Below are 25,484 nucleotides of genomic sequence, written 5' to 3' on the forward strand. Positions count from 1 at the left end.
TAGCTTAAACAACAAACATTTATTTCTCACTGTCCTGGAGGCTGGGAAGTCCAAGATCAAGGTGCCGGCAGATTTGGTGTCTGATGAGAACCCACTTCTTCGCTTGTAGACAGCAGCTTCTTGCTGTGTCTTCATGTCCTTACACGATGGAGAGAGTGAACTCTGGTTCCTTCATCTCCTTATTAGGGCACTAATCCCATCACAAGTGCTCTACCTTCAGTACTTCATCTAAACCCAATTATTTCTTAAAGGCCCCATCTATGAATGCCATCACATTGGAGATTGAAGCTTCAACATATGGATTTGGGGAGGACACAAATATTCAATCCACATTGCATGTTGATCAGGCAGTTGATGGCAGCCCCCATATTGGTGGAGTAATTTTGATGAATGTTGGAGCTCAGGATTGATGGGCCATACAGAGTTAAGCTCAAAATAGTGGTGTCAGCTGGTCTAGGGGGCAGAGGATGGCTGAGAGGATGTTTCAAAAGTTGAATGGAAAAAAAGTTGGGGGGTGGTCAGAGGCTGGAAGAAGGGCCATCCCTCGGTCTGTTCTGTCCAACACTGTCGAAGTAAGAGACAGATTTGTGGATTGTCCGCACGTTGCCTCGACAGTGGATTTTTTGCATTACAGTACTGTAAATATATTTTCTCTTCCTTATGACGTTCTTGATGACATTTTCTTTTCTCTAGCTTACCTGATTGTAAAAATACAGCATATAATACATATAACATATAAACTATGTGATAATTGAGTATTTAATCAGTTTAGGAGGCTATTTTGTAGTTTAGTTTTTGGGGCGCCAAAAGTTGTACGTGGATTTTTGACTGTGCAGGGGTCAGTGCCTCTTCTCCCCCCTCTTCCCTCACCCTGCACTACTCAAGGTTCAACTGTATACTTAAATGCACAAAAATTAATGGTGCATAGTTACAGGATTACAATGTGAAATGTATTTCCGACTCTAGATTATGTTTACAATGTTTGAATGGTACTGTAAAAGGAAGTGAGAAAGAAGAGAAAATGTAAGCTTTAGAAGTTAACAGGACATGCTTTTCAGAGGTCAGACATGTGCAGGTAGACAGAAATATGGCAAGGCCGTAACTACGTCCAGCCTGAAACACCATCGACTTGTTGCAGGGGGAGCATCATGTGGCTGGACCACAGCAGGGCCTGGTCCTCTCTGCTCGGCACATGGGCCCTGTGGTGTCAGCAGATGAAATTGCTTATGGCTTCCCGTAGGTGGAAGAGGGGATGTGTTCTATTTCAATTTATAAAATCAAACACAGAAGAGCACCCATCTGGGGCTGTTATCTACTATCACTTCAATGTTTTCATTGGGTGTCTTTCTCCCCTTAGATCTCTCTCCACCTTTTTCCCCCTTAAGAAATAACTGTATAAAAAATAAAAGCAACCCTGAAACGATGGTGATGTCTTGACTGATGCATTTGCATGACTTCTGGGAAAGGACTGGCTTCACGGGACAGCATCTTCACTGAGCATTTCCTATGGGGTATTAGCAACAGAGAGGGAGGCCTGGTCCCCAAGATAGGTTTGCTGGCACTTTTTTTTGTCAATAATGACCAGTCACTTCAGCCACAATAACAAGGAGAACATCTTCCCTTTACCATTCCTGCAAAGGCAGCCGAGACTTCAGGCATTCGGATCTTTTAAATTACTCATACTAGGGGGATTTTGATTTTGCTGGAGATAGAGGGGTGAGAGAAGTTCCTGAAAGATCATCCCTGAGAGAATAAAGTTGAACCTTTAGCCCTCATTGAACTAGAAAGATAGATCCTGTTTGAACTTTGGGAAGAGAATCTCAGAAGCAAAAATGTGGGATTTTGCTGTTTTGCCATGTGATCTTACACAAATAATCCCAATTAACTTTTTCTGTGCCATCTGGTAGAACAGGAGTTATGATCAAATGCCTTCAATTTAATATGCATTAGAATTACCTTACATGAAAAGCATTGAGCAAAGTACTAGAGGCATAAAGGAGAATATAGGGCCTCCTCTGTGAGCTCGACATGACAACCAGAATGTTAGTATCAGGTACTATAGGGTAGGCTGCATGCATCACAGAGAATAGGAGCACTAGGACATGCTGACCTAGACTGTGAGGACCCATCCTTGGTTCCTCATGGGGGGGGGTGATCCCCCACCTGCTAACAGTGCCCACTTCTTACTGTTGCTGCTCCTTGCTCCACCAAAGCCACCCAGGCAGCTATCCTCTCCCAACTAGGCTCCAGCAATGGTTTCCAACTGTTCTTCCTCTAATTCTCTGAGCACACCACAACGTTTAGCTCTACAGAATTCACACAAGTTGTTCTACTTCTCTGACTTATTTTGACTAACTTCTGCTGATCCTTTAGGTCTCAACTTTTTTTTTTTTTTTTTTATTTGACAGAGAGAGAGACAGCAAGAGAGGGAACACAAGCAGGGGGAGTGGGAGAGGGAGAAGCAGGCTTCCAGCTGAGCAGGGAGCCCGATGCAGGGCTCGATCCCAGGAGCCGAAGGCAGACGCTTAACGACTGAGCCACCCAGGAGCTCCCCCTTTAGATCTCATCTTAAATATCTTCCCTAGGGGAGACATTTCTCAACCCCAGAGCTAATTAGATCTATGGGCTCACTCCACACTCCTATCTCAACACTCGCTGTATCTGAACTGTAATTTTGGGTTTAGTGTCTCTCTTCCCTGCTCCATTAAAAATTCTGTTCACTACTACCCCCGTCCCCCAATTAGCAAAGTGCCTGGCATGTATTAAGGATTGTATATGTATAATCTGTGTTTGAAGTTGTTTCAGTAAGTGGAAGTGGGTTGAGAACAGATGTTGGGGTATTCTGGAGAGAATGGAGTATCATACTCAGGTATGGGACAGTCTAGCATTCTGTCATGGAGAGAGTACTGAGGTTGTGACACCTGAGCCCAGTCCCAAACCACAGCTTATCAGCTGTTCATCTTTGGGCAAGTTGAATTTGATTTGAGAATGGAATAAAAACAGTCCTTCCAATGACTCTGCAGACAGATTATTGCTGTCAATGTTCAGTTTACTTTCCTATGAAGAAGAAAGCCATAAACAAGAAAGAGACTTATCACTTATGATTTCTTTATCTCACTTTAAAATAATGGAGTAATGCTTAAGTACCTCTAGGTTCATTCAGCAATGCCATTCTATAATTTCATCCTGAGAAATGATATTCAAGGATGAATGTTCAGAGCAGGGGACTCCTGAGACCCTCCCCTCTCCTACCTCTTATTAACTCGGTACATATGGAGGTTCTTTGAGAGCTATATTTTCAGAGAAAATGGTATCATGCCAGGACTTTTCAAAGTGGAATCTCGTATCTGCATTATTTGGAGGAGCTCAGATATACCTAACATGGATTTTTTTACCTCTATAAATCCACCCCATTTGATATATTATTAGTATTTTTTTTTTCTTCAGGAAAGTGAGTTGCGATTTAATGGCATGGGGTCATGAAATGTGCTTGGACTGCTGAGTCAGCAGCTCTGGACAGCAGCCCATCCATGGGGAGAGAGAGAAACTTGGGAAGAGCAGCCTGTCCCATGGCAGGGAAGGATTTTCATAGAAACCGCTGCTGCATGGTGACAATAAAAAGTAGGCTGACTAATTGCACTACTGGGTATTTACCCCAAAGATACAAAAGTAGGGATCCGAAGGGGTATGTGCACCCCAATGTTTATAGCAGCAAAGTCCACAATAGCCAAACTGTGGAAAGAGCCAACATGTCCATCGACAGATGAATGGATAAAGAAGATGTGGTATATATATATACAATGGAATATTATGCAGCCATCAAAAGGAATGAGATCTTGCCATTTGCAATGACGTGGATAGAACTGGAGGGTGTTACGCTGAGTGAAATAAGTCAGTCAGAGAAAGACATGTATCCTATGACCTCACTGATATGAGGAATTCTTAATCTCAGGAAACAAACTGAGGGTTGCTGGAGTGGGGGGTGGGGTGTGAGGGATGGGGTGGCTGGGTGATAGACAATGGGGAGGGTATGTGCTATGGTGAGTGCTGTGAATTGTGCAAGACTGTTGAATCACAGATCTGTACCTCTGAAACAAATAATGCAATATATGTTAAGAAAAAAAAAAAGAAGAAGATAGCAGGAGGGGAAGAATGAAGGGGGGGAAATCGGAGGGGGAGATGAACCATGACAGACGATGGACTCTGAGAAACAAACTGAGGGTTCTAGAGGGGAGGGGGGTGGGAGGATGGATTGGCCTGGTGATGGGTATTGAGGAGGGCACGTTCTGCATGGAGCACTGGGTGTTATGCACAAACAATGAATCATGGAACACTACATCAAAAACTAATGATGTAATGTATGGTGGTTAACATAACAATAAAAAAAAGAAGGTAAAAAAAAAAGTAGGCTGACTTTTCATTGGTTTTATAATTGTTGTTAATTTCTCTTTAAGATAGTACACTACCCCATTGTTGCCTGCATCTGGGGCAGAGGGCAGACCATCCCAACTGCACCCCTATATCATTGGTTTGGGATTTTGTCTTCTTGCCATCCCACCTAAGCAATCTTTGTCATGCCATTGGAGGGTCTGTTCCCTTACTTACAAAGTTTAGAAACTTACAGGTTTGATATTCTTTGGTTTATAATGCCAAGTCATATAAATTTACCTGGAAACCTTGATACCCTCTGAATTTCTGTAACAAGGGCAACTACGTTCTCTAAATTATCATCATTCTCTTTCACCTCTGAGGTCCGCACGTTGGACCATTTCAGTATTAAACATTTACTGGAAATGTTAGATAAGAAGAAACACACACTGCGTTCATTCTAATCATCTGTCAATTCCTCAAATTTCCAGGCTTTTGAAATAGGGTCAACAGAAGGCTATTTTCAAATCAGATAATTCTGCTAGCCAAGAAATTTCTCTCTTGGCTCTCAGTAAAGTATGAACTCCTAAAGCTTCCAAGAGTCATTCTATACATACTTAAGAGGTGAAAAATATCATTCCTAAGTTGGATTAAATAAAGTAGCATGTGGATAAATATGTATATAATATTTTAATAAGGGGAATAGATTCTGCTTTCTTTCATTACATCTTCCATTCATGTTGCCCTGAATATAGAGTACAGAGGAAGCTGTGAAATTACATTTAATAACAGAGCAGGGTGTATAGTGTATATTAATTAAATATCAGCAGATGGTAAAGGCAGACCTTGCTGAGTATGAATAAGGAGAGATAGAGTTCTAACTGCCATGTAATTAAGCTGAACCTGTAGAAACAATGGAGGTGTGATTACTTTTTTATTAACACATTATACTTACATGTGATGTGGAAGAATCTAATTACTCTGTAACTCCTATTATGTGAATCCAAGTTGCTATCACATCCAGTTGGTCTGTGTTCCCAATAAACTCAATGGAGCAGTCCAAATCACGTTATTTCCAAGCATTTTGATTGTCATGTTGAGCAAGTCCCTGAATGTCCCTCCATACCACAAGGTGGCTGGCATGTCACTTCTGTGTCCTGCTAAATGTTAATGGGTAACTCCAGAACTCCAGAGAAGAGCAGAAACAGAGGGGTGAGCTTGTGTTTCTTGCTGTGGCATGTCTTGGACACATCACATTGGATCATCAGGTTTTACTCAAGTTAGAGAAAAAGTCAGGAAAAGAGAAAACAAATCTGTTTCTGCCTTGAGGTTGGTAAGCAAGTTAGTTGCTTTGAGTTGTAAGCAAGTTCACTCTTTGAGGGTGTGTTTGCTTTTCATGATCACTTGTTCATTTGGATGCAGGTGTATTTATTAAACTGCAGTTGTTACTTGCTGGTTAATGATATATATAAATATTTTTAATTTCGTAACAAGAGAATTTGGCCTTTTCTGGTGCTGCTGGTCTAACGTCTACACTTGTTTTCATGGAATTCTCAGTATGTCGAAGGTTTTCCTTTCTTTCTTTCTTTCCTTTTTTTTTTTTTAGATTTATTTATTTATTTGAGAGAGAGAGAGAGAGAATGTGTGCAGGGGGAGGGGCAGAGAGAGAGGGAGACATGCAGACTCCCTGCTGAGCGGGGTGCCCGAAACCGGGCTCAATCCCAGGACCCTGAGATCATTACCTGAGCTGAAGCCAAGAGTCAGGCACTTAACTGACTGAGCCACCCAGGTGCCCCTTGAAGCTCTTAGTTAAAGGAAAAACTGATAGATGTTCATGGGCAGGGCCCTTGATTAATATTTGTGATTGACCTAGACCTTCCCTAATCTGATTATGGGCATATGAAAACAGATTTCAAGGAAGTAAAGGATGAATAGCAAACTGCTTGGTAGTTCTTAGTACGATGAATGCTTATGAGAAAGAATTTGTGAAACAGTGCCAGTCTTTGGTGATTATTTGCTTTCAAGGGGAGAAATAGCCCCTGAAATAACCTGCCCCAATTTTCTAGCAAGGAAAGAAAAGTATTAGCAAATGGACAAGCAAACCATAGAAGGAAGCATTGTGGGGTCACCCCTCAAAACCAGCCCCATCATTTTCCTCTATGTTGTGGTAAGACTTGATCTCTAACTCCTTCTCTGTCCTCAAGGTTGGAGCCATGAATTCTAATGCCAGTGGTCACTGACTGTGAGTTCTTGATTCAACTGTGCTCCAGGTTAGGGATGGTTTTAGGGGAGCCCTAATGAAAATCTGAGGTGACTCCATTCAGGGTCAGGCCAACCTTAGTTCTAATCTCCTCTTTCCTCTTTTTGTGTAAGTATCAGGTCTTCCAGTATGGATTTCAGACCAAATTCTCATCTTACACCCTAATTCCTAGAACTGGATCTCGGTTTTCTGGGCTGCTGAACTGCAAACTTGCCCAGTATTCAAGCCTCTTGGGAATTTAGAGAGTAAACATAACTCACCCAAGATTACATACTCATCAGTGATGGGGCTGAATTACCCACAGCTGTTTGACTTGAGGGCCTAAAAATATTAGTTACCAAGTTCTGATGACCTTGAGGTTTTTCTGTTTGGGACCATTTATTTCTAATTCTCTGAACATGATGACTTTCATTTACACCCCTCTCTGAAATCATATTTAAAAACACATATTCTGGAATCAAAGCAGTCAAGTTTCAGGAACCGAAACAAACAAACAAAAAGCTAAGCACATTCCTAAATTTTTTTTCTTTTTTTTTGATGCAGTAGTAAAAAACATCAACACTTTGTAGAACTGGTTGAGCTACTGGCCATCTCTGTGACCCAGCTCGGGTTACTTCAAATCTCTATTCCTCTGTTTCTTCATATTAAAAGTAGAATGATCAATCCTGCTAAATTAGGATACTGTAAGGATGGAAGAAACTAACAATGTTGGTCAAGTGCTAAATAACTGGTAGTCAGCTACCTTTTTGGCTTTCCTAACGTCAATAGATGAGCCCTGGTTATAATTAGGACTTGGGAGGGAAGTACTCTAATGATTGTGAGATCATTTCAAGCCAGGAATAGAATTACAAAAGAAATCTCTTAAGATCAAAAGGGTTTCCCACATCTAGGATTTGTGTTTTTAAGTGGTGTGAATTGAAGTAAGCATGCTTTCATTCTTTACTTTGTCTCAGAAGGGAGATTCACAGAAAAATTCTAACTACCCACTTTGGTTTAATCCTGAGACATTTTGGATTCAGAGTGTGTTTTAAATGATTAGGGCCCAGAGTTAAAAGGAATTTGCTCCTGAGTCAAATATAAATGGATACAGGTAATGCATCCTCTTGGTGTAAGAGCAGGGGGATGGGATCCCTGGCAACCCCTAGCCATATCATAGGTCAGAAGTGGCTGGGAGCGAAAGGGCTGATATTGATCCTGAATACATTCCATGACCTTCCCTAATTGACAGTGAAGGAAGAAAGTGGCCACAGACATGCGCATTATCATTGGTCCATGAATATCCATTCTTTTTATTTTTTTAATTATCAAACTTCATTTAAAATACCAGTAGCCTCCCAACACCATTTGTTGAAGAGACTTTTTTCCATTGGACATTCTTTCCTACTTTGTCAAAGATTAGTTGGGACCATAGAGTTGAGGGTCCATTGGGGTACGTACACCCCGATGTTTATAGCAGCAATGTCCACAATAGCCAAACTGTGGAAAGAGCCAAGATGTCCATCGACAGATGAATGGATAAAGAAGATGTGGTATATATACACAATGGAATATTATGCAGCCATCAAAAGGAATGAGATCTTGCCATTTGCAACGATGTGGATGGAACTGGAGGGTGTTATGCTGAGCGAAATAAGTCAATCAGAGAAAGGCATATATCATATGACCTCACTGATATGAGGAATTCTTAATCTCAGGAAACAAACTGAGGGTTGCTGGAGTGGGGGGTGGGGTGGGAGGGAGAGTGTGGCTGGGTGATAGACATTGGGGAGGGTATGTGCTATGGTGAGTGCTGTGAATTGTGCAAGACTGTTGAATCACAGATCTGTACCTCTGAAACAAATAATGCAATATATGTTAAGAAAAAAAAAAAAGAAGAAGATAGCAGGAGGGGAAGAATGAAGGGGGGGAAATCGGAGGGGGAGACGAACCATGAGAGATGATGGACTCTGAGAAACAAACTGAGGGTTCTAGAGGGGAGGGGCATGGGAGGATGGGTTAGCCTGGTGATGGGTATTAAAGAGGGCACATATTGAATGTTGCACTGGGTGTTATACGCAAACAATGAATCATGGAACACTACATCAAAAACTAATGATGTAATGTATGGTGATTAACATAACAAAAAATTAAAAAAAAATACTGGTAGCCTCCTAAAGGATGATAACACTTAAAAAACTTCTCCATTTCAAATTTAGAAGTGGCTTTAAAGCTTACCTACTCTAACTGCCCCCCCTTTTTTTCAGATAAGGAAACTGAGGTTCAGAAACCTGATGTGCCCTGCCATGCATCACACTGAATAAGGAAACGGTTAGGGCATAGACAGGGAGAAGTAGGGGGGCCATGGCTGGGCTCTGAAACTATTCCTGGCAGGCAGAAGCTCTAAGCCAGAGTGAACAAGAGATAAGGAAACAGATTCCCTGGCCCTCAATGTTAGGGAGTATTTTCTTTGATGGCTACAGTGTAATCATAGAAAATGGCCAAACCTCAAAGAATTAAGTCATTGAGGGTGTTATCAATAGTCCATGCTCTGACCAAGATGGCACAAGAAACTCAAGACTACAAATTTCCCAGTCAGTTCTCAATAAATGCCACTAAAACCGTCAGTGGCAACCCATTTGGGACCCCTCTCACTCCTGAGAGCTTTTTCTGTATCCTTGCTTAATAAAACTCTATCGCTTTCCTCACTCTCCTTTGTCCATGACATTCATTCTTTGACTCCGTGAGACAAGAAGCCTGCAATCCTGTAACAACACCATTTAATATCTAGTTCCACACTCTGATTCCAGCCCCCTTTCCATACTCTGCCTGGAACATTACTGGATTAACTGTGTTGAGTTAGCTTAATCATGCCTGGGAAATAGAAGTAGACACGGTCCTTTATGAACCCAGCCTTAAATCCTCATGGGAGCACTGCTCACCTGCAGTTTTTTTTTTTTTTTTTTTTTTAAAGATTTTATTTATTTATTTGATAGAGACACAGCGAGAGAGGGAACACAAGCAGGGGGAGTGGAAGAGGGAGAAGCAGGCTTCCCACGGAGCAGGGAGCCCGATGCGGGGCTCGATCCCAGGACGCTGGGATCATGACCTGAGCCGAAGGCAGACGCTTAACGACTGAGCCACCCAGGCGCCCCTCACCTGCAGTTTTTAATGAACAAATGGAGCCCATGTGTACATAAACACAGTCATTCCCATTAGACCCAACAGTCTCATTGGGTTTATACCAGCTGCATGCATTGCCAGAACCCCCAGGAGTAAAGTTTAGGGTATCCTTGCCTCTGTAACATGGCCCAAGTGTCACATTGCATGCATGGACTTCTTCCTCCTTTGGTTCTGTGGCAAGATTTGTAACTAGAGCTGCCTTCTCCAAAAGCCGGGTTTGAAACAAAGATTAATATACCTAGATGTGCCCACTATAGTTCTAAATGGAACCTCTTTCTAAAAATAAACTTAAGAAATCAGCCCTCAACTATTAAATTATAAGACAAAATTAATAATTCATTTTCATTAATACAGATAATTCCTTTGGGTCATTTAAAATGCATATGGCAGCACAGTAGGGGCAAGCCAACATAAATTCACTTCCTCAAGTCAGTCTTACTATTTTTCTAAGAACCTGGATAGATGTAGGCAAGCTGACACACTGTGGAGGGAAAAGAAAAACATGCTTCAGACTAAAAAAAAAAAAAAAAAAAAAATAGACAATTCCCAATAATAAATAAATCCACCCTATGGCCTTCAAAAATTGAAAGAATACAGGAAAACTTCGTATCTAGAAATAAGATAGAATATTATATGTATTTCTCCACCACTGGCAAAGAAACATCTGATTTTTCTAAATTGTAAGAAGAGCACTGGTGTAGCAAAATCTTCTATCCTACTCTTTCACTAAAGAAAATGCTCTAACTTCACAGACAATGGACCCCAGCTCATTTTTTGACAAACACCCTGTAATTTCAAGCATGGTGTTCCTAAGCTTCAAATAAATTCCAAGATATTTAGTCCAATAGAGTAGAGTTTCTGAAGTGGTTATAGAGTCGAGTCTATTTCTGGCCCTGAAGAGGACACAGTAAGTGGATCAGATTACAGTCTAAGGACTTGAACCACACTGACTCAGGTTTGAACTGGTCTTCATAGAAATGAACCACCCTTGGCTTTTCCCCTATTTGCCACAATCAAAAAATGTCCCTGCAGCTCTGCAGGGCTCTATTCTATGCAAGCAAGACCAAAATGCTCAGTCTTTCTAGGTAAGGTAATAAGCAAAGCACCTCAGGGGATGAGCCTGTCAATTTGAAACATTGTATATCTCTGTCTCTGTTAATTTCAGGTCATTTCCCTTTTCTCTCTGGATGTGGGATAGTCTCCCCAACAAGGCATGAGAGAATGCTTTCTGTATTGGGACCCAGAATAGAAAATAAATAATTCAGCCTTGATTTTTATGGAAGCTCGCATCCAAACTTTATATTCATTCTTAGCTTCTCTTTCTTTTTGCACACCCCACGTGACTTTTTATAGATTCTACATTCACAATACTTTAAGAAAACCAGAGCATCAACACTCCACTGTTCCCACTCTTTTTTTTTTTTTAAGATTTATTTATTTGAGAGAGAGAGTGAGTGAGAGTGAGAGAGCAAGAGCCTGAGTGTGGGGAGGGGCAGAGGGAGAGAGAGAGGAAGAGGGAGAGAGAGAGAGAATCTCAAGCAGACCCCTGCTGAGCACGGAGCCAGATGCGGGGCTTGATCCTGCAACCACAAGATCATAACCTGAGCCAAAATCAAAAGCCGACCCTTAACAGACTGAGCCACCCAGGCACCGCAGCTACAGTTCCCGCTCTTGTCCAGGAACCCACCATTCATCTTCTCCAACTGATTTCCCTTTCACCCACCTCCCTGTAGAGCCTATTCTCAGCACAATGACCAAAGGGATCCTGCTAAATGGTGCTAAAAATCTTCCCATAGCTTCACAGATAGGAAACTCACTTCCATACTGACCTTATTTCTTTTTATACTCTCATTTACTTTCTTTCTCCCTATGACTTTCTTGCTGATTCTGAAATATGTCAGGCGAACTTCCAACTGTGGAAGTCTGAATTTGCTTCAGGGAGCTCACTTTGTCCAGATTAACACATACCACACACCCTCAATTTCTTAAATCGTTGCTCAGATATTCTGTTATCAGAGAGGACTTTTTAGACTAATCTCAACAAAATATGCAATTCATCTGTTCTCCATATGCTTCATCAATTTTGCCCCTAGTACTATTTATCACCTGAATGATTTGGATGGATGGATGGATGGATGGATGAACTAATTGCGTTGTTCCTCTAGAATGTGAGCACCCTGAGAGTATGAGCTTTACTGTGGTAGATCCTGCCTCTACAACAGTGCCTGGCATCTAATATATATGCAATATATATTTGTAGAATGAAGGAGGGTTGAAAAGATTATTCTAATTGATTATAATGAGTAAAATTCAATAGAAATGGCCCTAACTAGTTCTGAATGGTCCAGACAGATTCTTCCTGGATCCAAGACGATCCAAGATGTAAGGTCCAATTTTCACAGTTTTCTACCAGCTCAAATAACTGGCAGGAGCTGGCTGTGCTGTGAGAGTTTTGAAGGAGATATCTCTTTTTGTTGTTTTACCTTCACTGCCTAACATCCCCATGACCTATATCAGGCACCTAATAAATGATCATGAATTAAATTTTTGCCAGAACAGGGTGCAGTAAACCAATTCTGATTAGTTTGCATAAGACCTACCCACTTTAAATTTGTATTTAAATATGATAACTTACTAAAATTACTCCAACAGCATACCTGCAGCTGATGAACACACTACATTTCACCATTGCCTTTTCTAGTACAAACAATTAGATTAGCTATAAAGATCTTGTCTTTTACAAACTCAACTGTCACAAATAGCATATGAAGTCAATGCGGAGAGAGGCCTTCTGACTCCTGTAGAAAGTGACATAAATTAAGATTAGTATAAACAGAATATTTGAACTTTTAAAAACATACGCACTGAACTGTAATTTTGGAATGGCAGAGTTGAGGGCTTTCTTCCAAATTCATAGTGAGATCAATTCTGCCTTTTATATAATTCCCTGGGAAAAAATTTGTTTGCAGTTACTGATAGTCTTTATTTAAAGAAAAAAATTATGACAGAAAAAAATTGCTAGCTGTAGGTAATTAGCTAATTACAAAGTCATAGTTACAGTATTAATACACTTAATATTATTAATACTTCTCACATTTCTTGAACACTTCACCAAATGTCAAGCACTATGTTAAGAGCTTCAGATGTAATGCATATTTCTTAGGCAGATTTATAATACAGATACTAATGTTATCTTTGTTTGGTAGACAAAGAAACTAAGATTTAGATAATGTTAGTTTTCTCAAGACCACACAATTAGTACTTGATTGAAGTTGGGTTCAAATTTGACCCCAAAGAAATCCAAATCAAAACCTCAATGAGATACCACCTCACACCAGTCAGAATGGCTAAAATTAACAAGTCAGGAAATGACAGATGTTGGCGGGGATGCGGAGAAAGGGGAGCCCTCCTACACTGTTGGTGGGAATGCAAGCTGGTGCAGCCACTCTGGAAAACAGTATGGAGGTTCCTCAAAAAGTTGAAAATAGAGCTACCATATGATCCAGCAATTGCACTCTGGGTATTTACCCCAAAGATACAAAAGTAGGGACCCGAAAGGGTACGTGCACCCCGATGTTTATAGCAGCAATGTCCACAATAGCCAAACTGTGGAAAGAGCCAACATGTCCATCAACAGATGAATGGATAAAGAAGAGGTGGTATATATATACAATGGAATATTATGCAGCCATCAAAAGGAATGAGATCTTTCCATTTGCAACGACGTGGATGGAACTGGAGGGTATTATGCTGAGCGAAATAAGTCAAACAGAGAAAGACATGTATCCTATGACCTCACTGATATGAGGAATTCTTAATCTCAGGAAACAAACTGAGGGTTGCTGGAGTGGGGGGTGGGGTGGGAGGGATGGGGTGACTGGGTGATGGACACTGGGGAGGGTATGTGCTCTGGTAAGCGCTGTGAATTGTGCAAGACTGTTGAATCTCAGATCTGTACCTCTGAAACAAATAATGCAATATATGTTAAGAAAGAAAAAAAGAAGAAGAATGTAGCAGGAGGGGAAGAATGAAGGGGGGGAAATTGGAGGGGGAGAAGAACCATGAGAGACGATGGACTCTGAAAAACAAACTGAGGGTTCTAGAGGGGAGGGGGGTGGGAGGATGGGTTAGCCTGGTGATGGGTATTGAGGAGGGCACGTTCTGCATGGAGCACTGGGTGTTATGCACAAACAATTAATCATGGAACACTATATCTAAAACTAATGATGTAATGTATGAGGATTAACATAACAATAAAAAAATTAAAAAAAAAAACCAAAAAAAAAAAGAAATTTGACCCCAAAGTCTGGGTTGTTAGTCTCCAGTTTTATAACCTATGTTTCAGTTGTATGACTGGGGATATATCCTGTTTTCTTATCAAAATAAATGCAAATTAATTACAAAAGATTATCTAGAGTATACTATTCTTTACATAAGAAAGAAAGAGATATGAGACAATATGCACACATCTGCTCATTTCCACAAAAGAAATGGAGAAAGTACAACCCAGAAACTAGTGAGACAGGTGACCTAACAGGAGTGGGGAAGAACATGGGGGGGGATGTAACTCAATAGTGGAAGGGATGAGGAGAGAGTGACACTTCTTTAAATATACCTTTTTGTTTACCTAGGTAGTTTTACATGTTTCATGTGATATAATATCTATGTCTATGTCTATATCTATATATCTATATCATCTATATCTATATTTGCTTTTCCTCCCCATTTCTGGCACAGAGCTCCTAAAACTCTTGGAATTTCCCAAGTGAGGAAAGCAATACAGCTGTCTTTTGTTGCCATAATGAGGTGACTTTTGGAAGCACCTAAGGATAGGGGCTGGTTGTCAGGAGAACCAACTATGTAATTAGTGAGTTGGAACTTTGAGTCCCACCCCTGACCCCCGGGGGAGGAGAGAGGGACTGGAGTTAGACTGTCAATGGTCCACGATTTAATCAATCATGCTTGTATAATGAAGGTTCCATAAAACCCAAAAAAGGATGGGTTCAGGGAGCTTCTGGATTGGTGTACACTCAGAGATTTTTGGAGAGTGGTGCTCTCAGAGTGCATGGAAGCTCTGCACACTTCTTAATCCCATACCTCACGTTATTTCACTGCTTCCATCTGACTGTTCCTGAGATACATCCTTTTATAATAAACTGGTAACCTAGTACATAAAATGTCTTTCTGAGGTCTGTGAGCTGTTCTAGCAAATTAATTGAACCCAGGGAGGGGGTTCTGGGAACCTCTGATCTGTAGCCAGACAGATAAGCACAAGTAACAACCTGGACTTGCAATTGGTGGCTGAAGGGGGTGGCGAAAAAGTCTCGTAGGGCTGAGCCCTTAACCTCTGGTACCTGATGCTAGCTATCTCCAGTAGATAGGGTCAGAATTGAGTTGAATTGTCTAAAAAATTGCTTGTTGGATGTGAGGGGAAATCCACCTCCTATCAGAATTTAGTGATCAGAACCCCTTACTCCACAAATAAATAAATAGTTAAGGGGCACGTGGGTGGTGCAGTCAGTAAGGCATTGAACTCTTGGTTTCAGTTTATGTTGTAATTTTAGGATTGTGGGATTGAGCCCTGTGTTGACTCCATGCTCAGCGCAGAGTCTGCTTGAGATTCTTTTCCTCTCCCTCTGCCCCTCCCCGCCCTCTCTAAAATAAATAAATAAATCTTTAAAAAAGATAGTTAAAATCAATAGGATGTTGTGAGGGGGATCCCAAAGGGAATTCAAACTCTAACAAATAATGGTTACTATGTCATGCTTGAATAACTTGAATAATCACATTTAGGAGGGAAGAAAGAAAAGGATTGACCTAGATAACTTTGGAAAACATGACTTTGGCTATATGCTATAGGGATAACAACAAAAAGAACTGTATTGTGTGGTGACATGGCACTCTTGTTAGTAAATTTGGTTTCCACAGGGATATGACTAGTAATTCTGAAACTAATTTATGTATATATTTGGAAAGAAAATAAGTAAATACATAGTAGATAATGAGAGCCAGTTTTCCCACTTGTGGAGGAGGAAAAATAATTTTCCCTTTACCTTTCTAGGTTATTGGCTGGGACTCCCCTGTTATAAAAGAGGAATTACAGGAGAAAAGAGAACAGAACTTTAATAACATGTATACCTCTGGTATACATAGAAGAGACTCAGGAAATTTGAGTAACCCCAAAATGGCCCAAGCCACCACCTTAAATAACATTTCCAGCTAAAGACAAAAGAAGATGCTGGGGGGCGGGGATGAAGGGGGAGGTCATTTAAAAGAAGTCTCCAGGAAAAGTAGAGTAAGCAAGTGTAAAGTTTTTATGCAGATTTAAGTTATCACCTTCTTGCAGCCCAAGTGTCTGTGTCCATCAATTGATGAATGGATAAAGAAGATGTGGTATGTATAATGGAATATGAATCAGCCATAACAGGAATGAAATCTTGCCATTTGCACCAACATGGATGGAACTAGAGGGTATTATGCTAAGTGAAATAAGTCAGTCAGAGAAAGACAAATACCATGTGATTTCACTCATATGTGGAATGTAAGAAACAAAACAAATGAGCAAAGAGGAAAAAAAAGAGAGAAACTAACCAAGACATGGACTCTTAACTGTAGAGAACAAACAGAGGGTTACCACCTGGGGGGGGGTGGGGTCAGGGGATGGGTGAAATAAATGATGGGGATTAAGAATGCAATTGTCCTGATTAGCACTGGGTGCTGTGTAGAATTGGTGAATCACTATACTGTACACCTGAAACTAATATAACACTGTATGTTAACTAATTGGAATTAAAATACAAACTTAAAAAAAAGTTGTTCCCTATCCGTTGATAAATTTCTAGAGATTTAAAGTCTTCCTTCTATTCCTGGAACAGAGAGGGAGGCCCTCTTACAAATGGAAATTTCCCTTTTAAACGTAAGTATCTCTTACAAAAGGGTAACTTCTGCTTAATTTTTACAGCTTTTCCTATGTCTGCTCTTTCCTACAAATAACCAGCCTGAAACAATTCTTATGCCAAGGAGGCATATTTTGGAGTGACAAATTTTGTTCCCCTTCACACTGTTGGAAAACAAAGTTAAAGGTAAGAAAAATCAACAACGCTGTATCTATGTGCATGTGAATATACATACATCTCACTGTCTCTGTCTAAACAGAGGACCCACAAACAAGGATACCCTTGTATCAAGGAACACACCTAGTGCCCAGATCTTGGTTTCTAACGTCATCCTTCAATAGAAAGAAGTAGGGCTCCTCAGAGGAGATTGATACAGGGCTGAGACAGGAGAAATACAAAATGATCTTGGGAGATCTTTTGCTGCCAGAAAGTCAGAATGCTTAAAAAGTAATGGAGGTACGCCTAAAGAACAGAGGAGCCAACTGAAGGCTTTCTCAATGGCCAAATATATGACAACTTGAATAACAACAAAATGACACCAATAGATCATAATACAAAGAATAAAAGGAAGTATCCATGGGACTATACTGATATAAATAAGGAACTGAAATAAATAAATTAAGGAGAAGGGAAAGCTCCTTCTTACAGAAGAAGTCCAGTTAAACAAGGTAGAATGAATGATGAATAGAAAATTAGCACTAGGAAAACATTGCAGTAGTAATAATAGGTGCAGACAAGAATCACTGGGGGATGAGAAAATTAAGGACAAAAATATGATGGGAGAAAGGAGACTTGCCTAATCTCAAAGTATGTCCCACAGGATACTTATTAATGACAGAGGGAAAAAATCTAACTATAAAGTGGAGATACCTGACAGATACTACCTTATCAAATTGATCAAAATTAACATCACCAATAATCATCCCTGTTAGGGAGCACTGAGAAGGGTACATGATCCTTCCTGTGGTATTCTTGCCAAAAATGCAGAACCTTAATCTCACCCTGAGAAAATAGCAGAGAAATCTAAATCTCAAAATACCGTAAAAATAAAATGCACATGACCAGTATTCTTCAAATACTGAAGTACATGAGAGGTAAATAGCATACTATGAAATAACCTGGAAATAATAAAGACTGGAACTGTCACAAATCGGAGAAAATGGATACATAACAATCAAAGACAATACAGAATCCTGAATTGGACCCAGAGCTGTAAAATAGGTATTAGTTGAAAAATTGGTGAAATGATAACTAAGTCTATGGATTATTTAATCGTGTACCATTAATGTGAATTTTCTGGTTTCAGTACTTTTGCTATGGTTATATATGATGTGAACATTAGAGAAAGCTGGGTGAAGGGTATACAGGAAGTTGGTGTCCTGTTTTTGCAATTTCTGTAAGTCTACTCTTTGGAGACTCCATTTTAAAAATATAAAAATACTTGAAAATAATTCTAGGAGAGCAAGATGAGAGAGTACACACAATTTAAATGAAATATATTCATCATCAAGAAGAGAGAAGACAATTTAGAACATGCTTTCTATTGAGTAGTCTATTAGTCTGTTTAAGTTGCTGTAACAGAATATCATAGGCTGGGAGTTTCAAAAAATAGAAATTAATTTTCTCACAGTTCTGGAGGCTGGAAGTCCAAGATCAAGGTGCCAGCAGGGTTGGTGCCAGTGAGACCTCTCCTCCTGCCTTGTAAATGTCTGCCTTCTCACCGGGTAGAGGAAAGTATGGCCTTTCTTCTGTGCATATGTGCTGAGTGAGAAATCTCTGGTATTTCCTCCTCTTTTTATAAGGACGCTAGTCTTTTTGGATTAGGGTCCTAGCCTTATAACCCACATTTAGCCTTAAACCTCCATAAAGGCCCTATCTCCAAATGTGGTCACACTGGGGCTTGGGTTTTAACATCTGCATTTTGCAGGAACACAATTCAGTTCATGAGAAAGACCAACTGGACTCATAATCTTCGTATATAAAAAAGAGACGGTATGTATATTGCTGGACATTTTTTACAGAAGAAGGAAGAGAACAAGGAGGAAGATGGGAAGACAGGGGAGGCAGACTCATTCTGTGTAAGATGATCTGGTAGAAGAATGCATGCCTTTTGGTTGAATACTTATAGTATAGGTTTGCTGGGTCAGGACCCACAATGTGATTCCCACATAAATCATACAGTTAGTGACACAAGAGACTACATGGAAAGTGTGTGTGTGTGTGTGCGTGCACGCGCATGGGCGCTCATGTGTAAGGCAAAAAACCACTTTGATTTCTCATCAGCATGCCCAGATTTTCACATAACCTCTGAAAACAAGGGGAAAAAACTGATTTAGAAGCAGAAGTAGCTCCATTAACTCATACTAGCTGAATCTCAGTTATATTCACTCTGACATAAAACTCCGTGAAACAGACAAGAATGACATTTAAAAGCAAGCAATTGACAGACCTACCTTCCCCCCTCCACTCTAAATAATAATGTACAGCCACATTCTCTAGCCAATTCCACTTCCTAAGTACCTTGTTTGACATTTTCCTGCAATGAATGGAACCCCTACCAGCATCATTAGCTTTGCAAGATTTTCTCCAGGGAATGGGCAAAGCAGCTGCCATTTCTAACCAGCCAGGATAGAGGGGAAATATAAAGAAACAAAAGGCAGGATAAAATAAAGTAAATCCCTGCAGTAAATTTGAAGGTTTTATTTGCAAAAGTAAAAGATGAAACAAATATTTCAGCTTTTGGATGCATCAGTAATAAACAACCAGGCACTTACTGCAATCCAAAACAATCAAATCAAAGGCCACTGTGAATCAAAGGGTAAAGAGAGAGAGAGAAAGAGAGAGAGAGATAAAAAGAGAGAGAGGGAAATAGCCCCAACTTCCATGACCTATGCATCTGGATATGTAGAGTTTATATGTATGTTTGGTCAGCTTGTCCTCATCTGGGGAAAGGTTATTGGCTGTAAATATGCCAGGGTTTTGCTCATTAGAGTTGTTCTAGTTTACCTTTGAGCTGTGGTTGTAACTGCCCAAACCTCCATCAGAAGGTGAGGCAGAGAGGCTCTTACATGAATGAAATTGATAGCACTGATGTGAGATGATAGAAAATATACATACTCATCTCTGTCTTTGGTTCCTGGCACAGAACTCCTAAAACCCTGGATTTAGAAATCTTGACATCTGGGCTTTGTCTCATTCCTAGTCCAGACCCTAAGGCCTAAGTCCAAAAGCCTGGAACAATGGAAATGATAAAAACAGTCTTCAAGCCAAGATATTCTAACTTTATATGCTAAATATCCATGTGGCCTTAGATAAGCCACTTAAGCTTCAGAGTTTTAATTTTTTTTTATCTATAAAAACAGATTATCAACACTTCCCACGTTACAGTGATATTCATCTGATGAATGAGGAAGTGTGTTGTAAGCCACAGAGACTCTGGAAATCCAATCCGTTGGGAAAATGTGGTCAAATTCTTGAGGTCACCCGCCATTCTTCCCCTTCTCCCATTGGAGAACTTACTTATAGGGTTTGATAGAGTAGCCCAGGCATTCACCCCATGGCACCAAACTCAAGCACAGACATCTTAATGCTCCCCCGGTGAGATACAGTGGCAGAAGCCCGAGTGCCAGGTCAAGGTTTGGTTTCATGAAGCTTGAGCAGACACATCCAGCTCCCTCCTCCAAGATTATAGTGGCAACTTAGGACAAGCAAGAAAGGAGACATGTATCAAGGTGTCTAGGAGGAAGTCAAAGGCCAGGCACTGGAGAGACCAACTTGATATATCAAATTTAAGACCAAGGGATGCAAAGGAGCAATGCAGAGTGTTTCCAAGCTAGAGTCTCCTTCAGTGGGAGGAATCTTTGAAGCACGCTTTCCAAGACAGTTGCTATCACTCCTGGTAGATGTCTGCATTTTGTCTTCATGGGCTGTAATATGTGGTTTGGACTGGTTTAATAGGACAGACAGCAGGTAGGGGAAATAGAAACACATAGCTAAGGGAGGACTGCCTTGGCGGGGGAAGACACCCCCCAAAGCTATCAAATAATGGAAGCAAATATCACAGAACCTTTGATCAGCACAAAGATGAGAATTTGGCCAGCACCATTATAATTCCATACACCTCCCCATAATGTATGCAACAATGTAATAAGAGCATTTCTTTGTGCACTGAAATCTTGTTAAATTGATATAGTTTTATTCAAAACAGCATGAATTTGAAATAGCTATTTCTCCCTAGTTGACTTAAATGTCTTATTGCTCTTAAATAAAGTATCAGATAATATATACTTAAAGTTCTTTTTTTTCATAGCTCCCTTAATATAGAATTAACAAGGTGTTACTCAATTATTTAGAGTTTTCTGGTAAAGTGCCCATAAAGCTTTCACAAAAATAATGGGAAATATGTCCATAATTCTCATGTGACATGCAATAAAACTCAAATTCTAGAAGGTGGAGCAACTTTTTTTTTTTTTTTAAAGATTTATTTATTTATTTGAGAGAGAGAGTACATGAGAGGGGGGAGGGTTAGAGGGAGAAGCAGGCTCCTTGCTGAGCAGGGAGCCCGATGCGGGACTCCATCCAGGGACTCCAGGATCATGACCTGAGCCGAAGGCAGTCGCTTAACCAACTGAGCCACCCAGGCGCCCCGGTGGAGCAACTTCTTTAGCCAGCAAGGCCAGTCTCCCATTTCATGAACTTAAGTACCCTGGTATGGGGCTGAGATCTGGAGTCAGCGGGGGTGAATGTGTGAGCGGGAGTGCCGGTCATGGTGAAAGGACAGTTAAGCGGCCAGAATCAGCACATGCGTTCCCAGCATACACTGTTAAGCAAAACTCATTTGGACAAACCGATTGCCTCAGAGAAACAGCAAGAGGTGTCCTAAAAGGGAATAGGAAATGCAGCTGCAGAGAATGCAGAAACAAGCTGGGGGTATCTAGGGAGTCGGCACAGGGGAATGTCACAATAGGCTTTGGGAGTCAGATGTCTGCCACGTCAAGCTGTGGGACTTTATGGAAGGCTTTTCTGAACCCCGCTTCCTTTATTTGTAAAACGAAATGCTAGCCTAAAATTCATGCCAGAGAGCTAAAGTGAGAGTCCCAGAAAAATGAAGTCCAAAGATATTAATATTTTATTCTCAGAGAATTATTTTGAGGATTAAGTGAGCGAAATTATGTGTAAGTGCTCTGTATGCTGTAAGTCATTATGCAAACACTACTCTTTATGTATGCCATACGAAATGGAAAAAAGTGTTCTCTTCAAATTATAAAAGTTAACTATAGAGATTTAAAAATATATATATATTTTGAAAGAGAAAATTTAAAAGTTACAGCTAAACTCACTACTCAAACTACTTAAAAAATGGTAGGGGAGATTTTTCTGTTTGTGTATATATATATGTGTGCATCTGTACTTCACTTAGCATCATATGATACATACTAGACAGTACTAAAACTACTTTTTTTCTTTTTACTTAGCAGCATGTTTTCACATTCTTGAATATCTCATTTCTAAATAAGCAAAAAGGAGATATTATTGACTTAATCCCAATAAAAGGAATCAGAAGTGACTTTTATAAGAAAAATATTTGTTTAAGTCATTTGTTGGTGAGCACTTCCAACTGGCTGCTGGGATTTTTGTTACCTCAGCCAAGGCCTGTGAATAAAAGATTGACAAATACATATATTCAAAGCAAAAGTCAATATGGTAATGAAAAAAAAATCCGTAGGGAGAAAAAACAAAACTCCTTACTATGTGATAAAGATTATAGAAAAGTATTAAAGATTTAAGATATATTATCAGTCATTGAGGTCTAGAAGCCTTGCTTATTGTAAAAATGAAATAAAATATCAAGAAAGTATTATTAAAAGAGAAAAAGACTAACTCTATAATTCAATGAGTAGTTGAAGAACGGCAGGCACCAAACCTTGACCAGCACTTTATTTTTTTTAAGATTTTTATTTCTTTATTTGAGAGAGAGACAGAGAGAGAGGGAGAGGGAGCACCAGCAGGGGGAGGGGCAGAGGGAGAAGCAGACTCCCCACTGAGCAGGGAGCCCAGTTTGAGGCTCGATCCCAGGACCCTAGAATCATGACCTAAACCAAAGGCAGATGCTTAACTGACTGAGCCACCCAGGCACCCCAGACCAGCACTTCAGAGACCAGCTTTTCTGTAAACCCCATCAGCAGCCCCTGGTAGAATAATGAACCCCACATTACTCGTTGAAATTTGCATTTAGCTTGCATCTAGCATGAAAAAGACCATATAAGCTGCATGTGAAGCTGTCGTTACTTTGGAGCCTGCTCCAAATTAAGAATTTCCTTTTAAACAAGTATTTGATCTAAGCTGGCATGTTCTTTTCACACTGTGCTTTCCAAAATACTGTACCTTCTCCCCTTTAGGTCATCAGCAATGGGATGTATTACCTGCCCCAGGTGTGCTCATGTTTCTTGGCCAAGGAAGTTGGTTGTACACTTATTAATTAATGCTCCTGGTAGCTACCGCTGTATAACAAATAGCCCTACAACTTAGTGACTTAAGAGAGCAATGGGCATTTATGTTTCTTACAGATCTGAAATTTGGGCAGGATGTGTAGAGCTGACTCGTCTCTGCTTCATGGCATCTGGGGCCTCAGTTTGACTGACTAACTGACTAGAGAGGTTAGAATAGCTGAGCCGAGGCATCTCTGTCCTTGCTTCATGTCATTTCTGTGTCTTTCCCCATGGTTTCTCAGCATGGTGGCCAAGAGCTAGACTTCCTACATGACAGCTCAGGGGTTTAAGGGGGTGGGAGGGGTGTTCCCAGAGGCCTGGGCAGAAACCTAACTTCAGAAGGCCTGGAATTAACATTAGCCAGGCAAGTAACTGAGACCAGCCCAGACTCAATGGGAGAGGATTCAGATTGGACATCTCACTGGGAGGAGTAACGGAGTATGTGAGCCATCTTTAATCTCCCACAAATTCTATGAAAAATGCTCCTCTTTGAAAGAAATTTTTGAGAGAATAACTAGAGAAGAGTGTGAGACTGAATGTAAGAATTCACCCTAATTTTTTGACTATTAAAAAAAAGGAATATGATTTACAGTATCCTTTTCTCCAGTTTGCCTTGACTCTAATATAGCTAACTCCTTCTCAGTTCCTAAAAATATTGGTATCTGGGGCCCACTGATTTACACTTGCAGGGAATTTCTCCCCTATGGTACTGCATTTTTCTTCTTAAAAAAATAAGCAAGATGTTATAACTTATAAAAAATATTTCCAGAATTACCAGATATCTTAGTTTTGGGAAAGCAAAGTCTTCATTTTATTTTCTCCTACCCAGAGGCCATAGCTAATACTGTCCACATAGGCTGAAACTAAGAGAAGAATTTTGTAGTTGATTTAATATTATCAGGTAAAATCTACACCGGAAAATCATTTTACGTCTATTCAAACTGCCACTGAATAGCAGTGATGTTCTGGCAGGCGATGAGCAAAATAAACTGAAAAAAATGATAACGTTAATGAAAGCCAGAAATCGAGAACGGTACTGCTTGCAGATTACAGAACAAACAGTGGAAGAATGAAAAATCGGGGGGAAATGTGAACTAGTCTCAGTGATATCTCGATCTTTGGAGAAGCAGTCCTTGAACTGAGAGAAAAGCAGAAGCTCATTATCATTTGACATGATGATAATTTCTACTCTGAGCTGTAGCTTTTCTTTATCACGTTACCAGTGTAGGTGCAACTCACAGACCTTCCTCGAGTTTGTGAATCAAAAGCCTCTTCACTATTGCGGTCTCTAAAGCCTTCTGATCTCATCCAGTTTCCAGGTTGTCAAGCTCCTAGAACCCTTCTGTTGGAGGGGTAGTAATAGAAAATACACTTGTTGGAAGGAGAGAGTACATAGATTGGGAAAATACCCTCACTTACTGTTTCAGATGCCACGACGGTTCTCGTTCCCCTTCTCTTTCTGGAGATTGCCCACAACCTGTATTACACGAGGTTCCTAACTCCTCCAATAATGGTGTGTTCTTATTCAGTCTTTTTGATACCTAACATTATTCAGAGGTCTTTTACTCCCTAGTTTCTCAGATCGTTATTTAAAGCTATGGAATTGTATTGAACAGGCAGGGCTGTGTAATCAACCCGTAGAAAAGCTACAACTTATGTGGTATCAACTACATCCCATGTAATGTTCTGAGCATGTCCCATATAATCCTAGCTTTTATCCTTACAACAAGACCCTATGAAGTAGTTAACATGAATTATGTCCAAATTGCCAATGGGGAAATGAAGACACTGGACAGTTAAATTTATTGCTCAAGACGTTACTGAAATAGCACGTGGCAGAGCTGGGATTTAAACTTAAGCAACCTGAAGGCAAAGTCTGAGTTCTAACATGACCTCTTAAAAGGCTCATAGAACACATTGCTAGAGAAAGTTATTAAATGCCAACAAAGAAGGAATGATCTTTACCCAAGTTCAAATCTAGTAATAAGAATTGTGGCTTTTCAGAGTTTTCTCAGATTTCAAGCCAAGTTTACCCACTGCTGGGTCCATTGCAGTAGGATGGAGCAGCCTGAGAGCGGATGGAATCTAGAGCTATCTCTGACCTTTGCGGTGAGTGATGGTCTTCCAGAAATGAATATCCTTGTATGTAAATCTTTATATACACTTTTGGTTATTTTTAGACAAATGGTTGAGTGAATAGTTAGTCTTCTTAAGGTTTTTAGCACGTTTTGCCAAACCATTTTCCAGAAAGGTTGCACCTATTTATCTTCCCCCCACAAACTTGAAACATTATTTGTGCTAATTTATTCAATC

At 40.2% G+C, this 25,484-nt stretch overlaps 1 protein-coding gene and 1 long non-coding RNA gene across 8 annotated transcripts in view; one reads left to right on the forward strand and one right to left on the reverse strand.

Moving 5' to 3' along the window:
- LOC144381293 (uncharacterized) lies at positions 1–24,862 on the reverse strand. Its single transcript, XR_013446202.1, has 2 exons — positions 24,591–24,862; positions 1–698 (listed from the first exon to the last, which is right to left on the reverse strand). It is a non-coding gene; the product is annotated as an uncharacterized LOC144381293 (long non-coding RNA).
- A 205-nt stretch (positions 24,863–25,067) lies between these two features.
- The window catches only part of LOC144381418 (uncharacterized), a 209,056-nt gene continuing 208,639 nt past the window's right edge, over positions 25,068–25,484 (forward strand). For all 7 annotated transcript variants that reach the window (XR_013446636.1, XM_078069622.1, XM_078069621.1 and 4 more), the window contains exon 1: positions 25,068–25,280. Coding sequence is in view for 6 of the 7 variants with exons in the window: in XM_078069622.1 (XP_077925748.1) it covers positions 25,230–25,280 (51 nt within the window). In the remaining variant the exon portion in view is untranslated. The remainder of the gene's footprint in view (positions 25,281–25,484) is intronic.

This window comes from Halichoerus grypus, chromosome 3, assembly GCF_964656455.1.
Source record: "Halichoerus grypus chromosome 3, mHalGry1.hap1.1, whole genome shotgun sequence".
NCBI lineage: Eukaryota > Metazoa > Chordata > Mammalia > Carnivora > Phocidae > Halichoerus > Halichoerus grypus.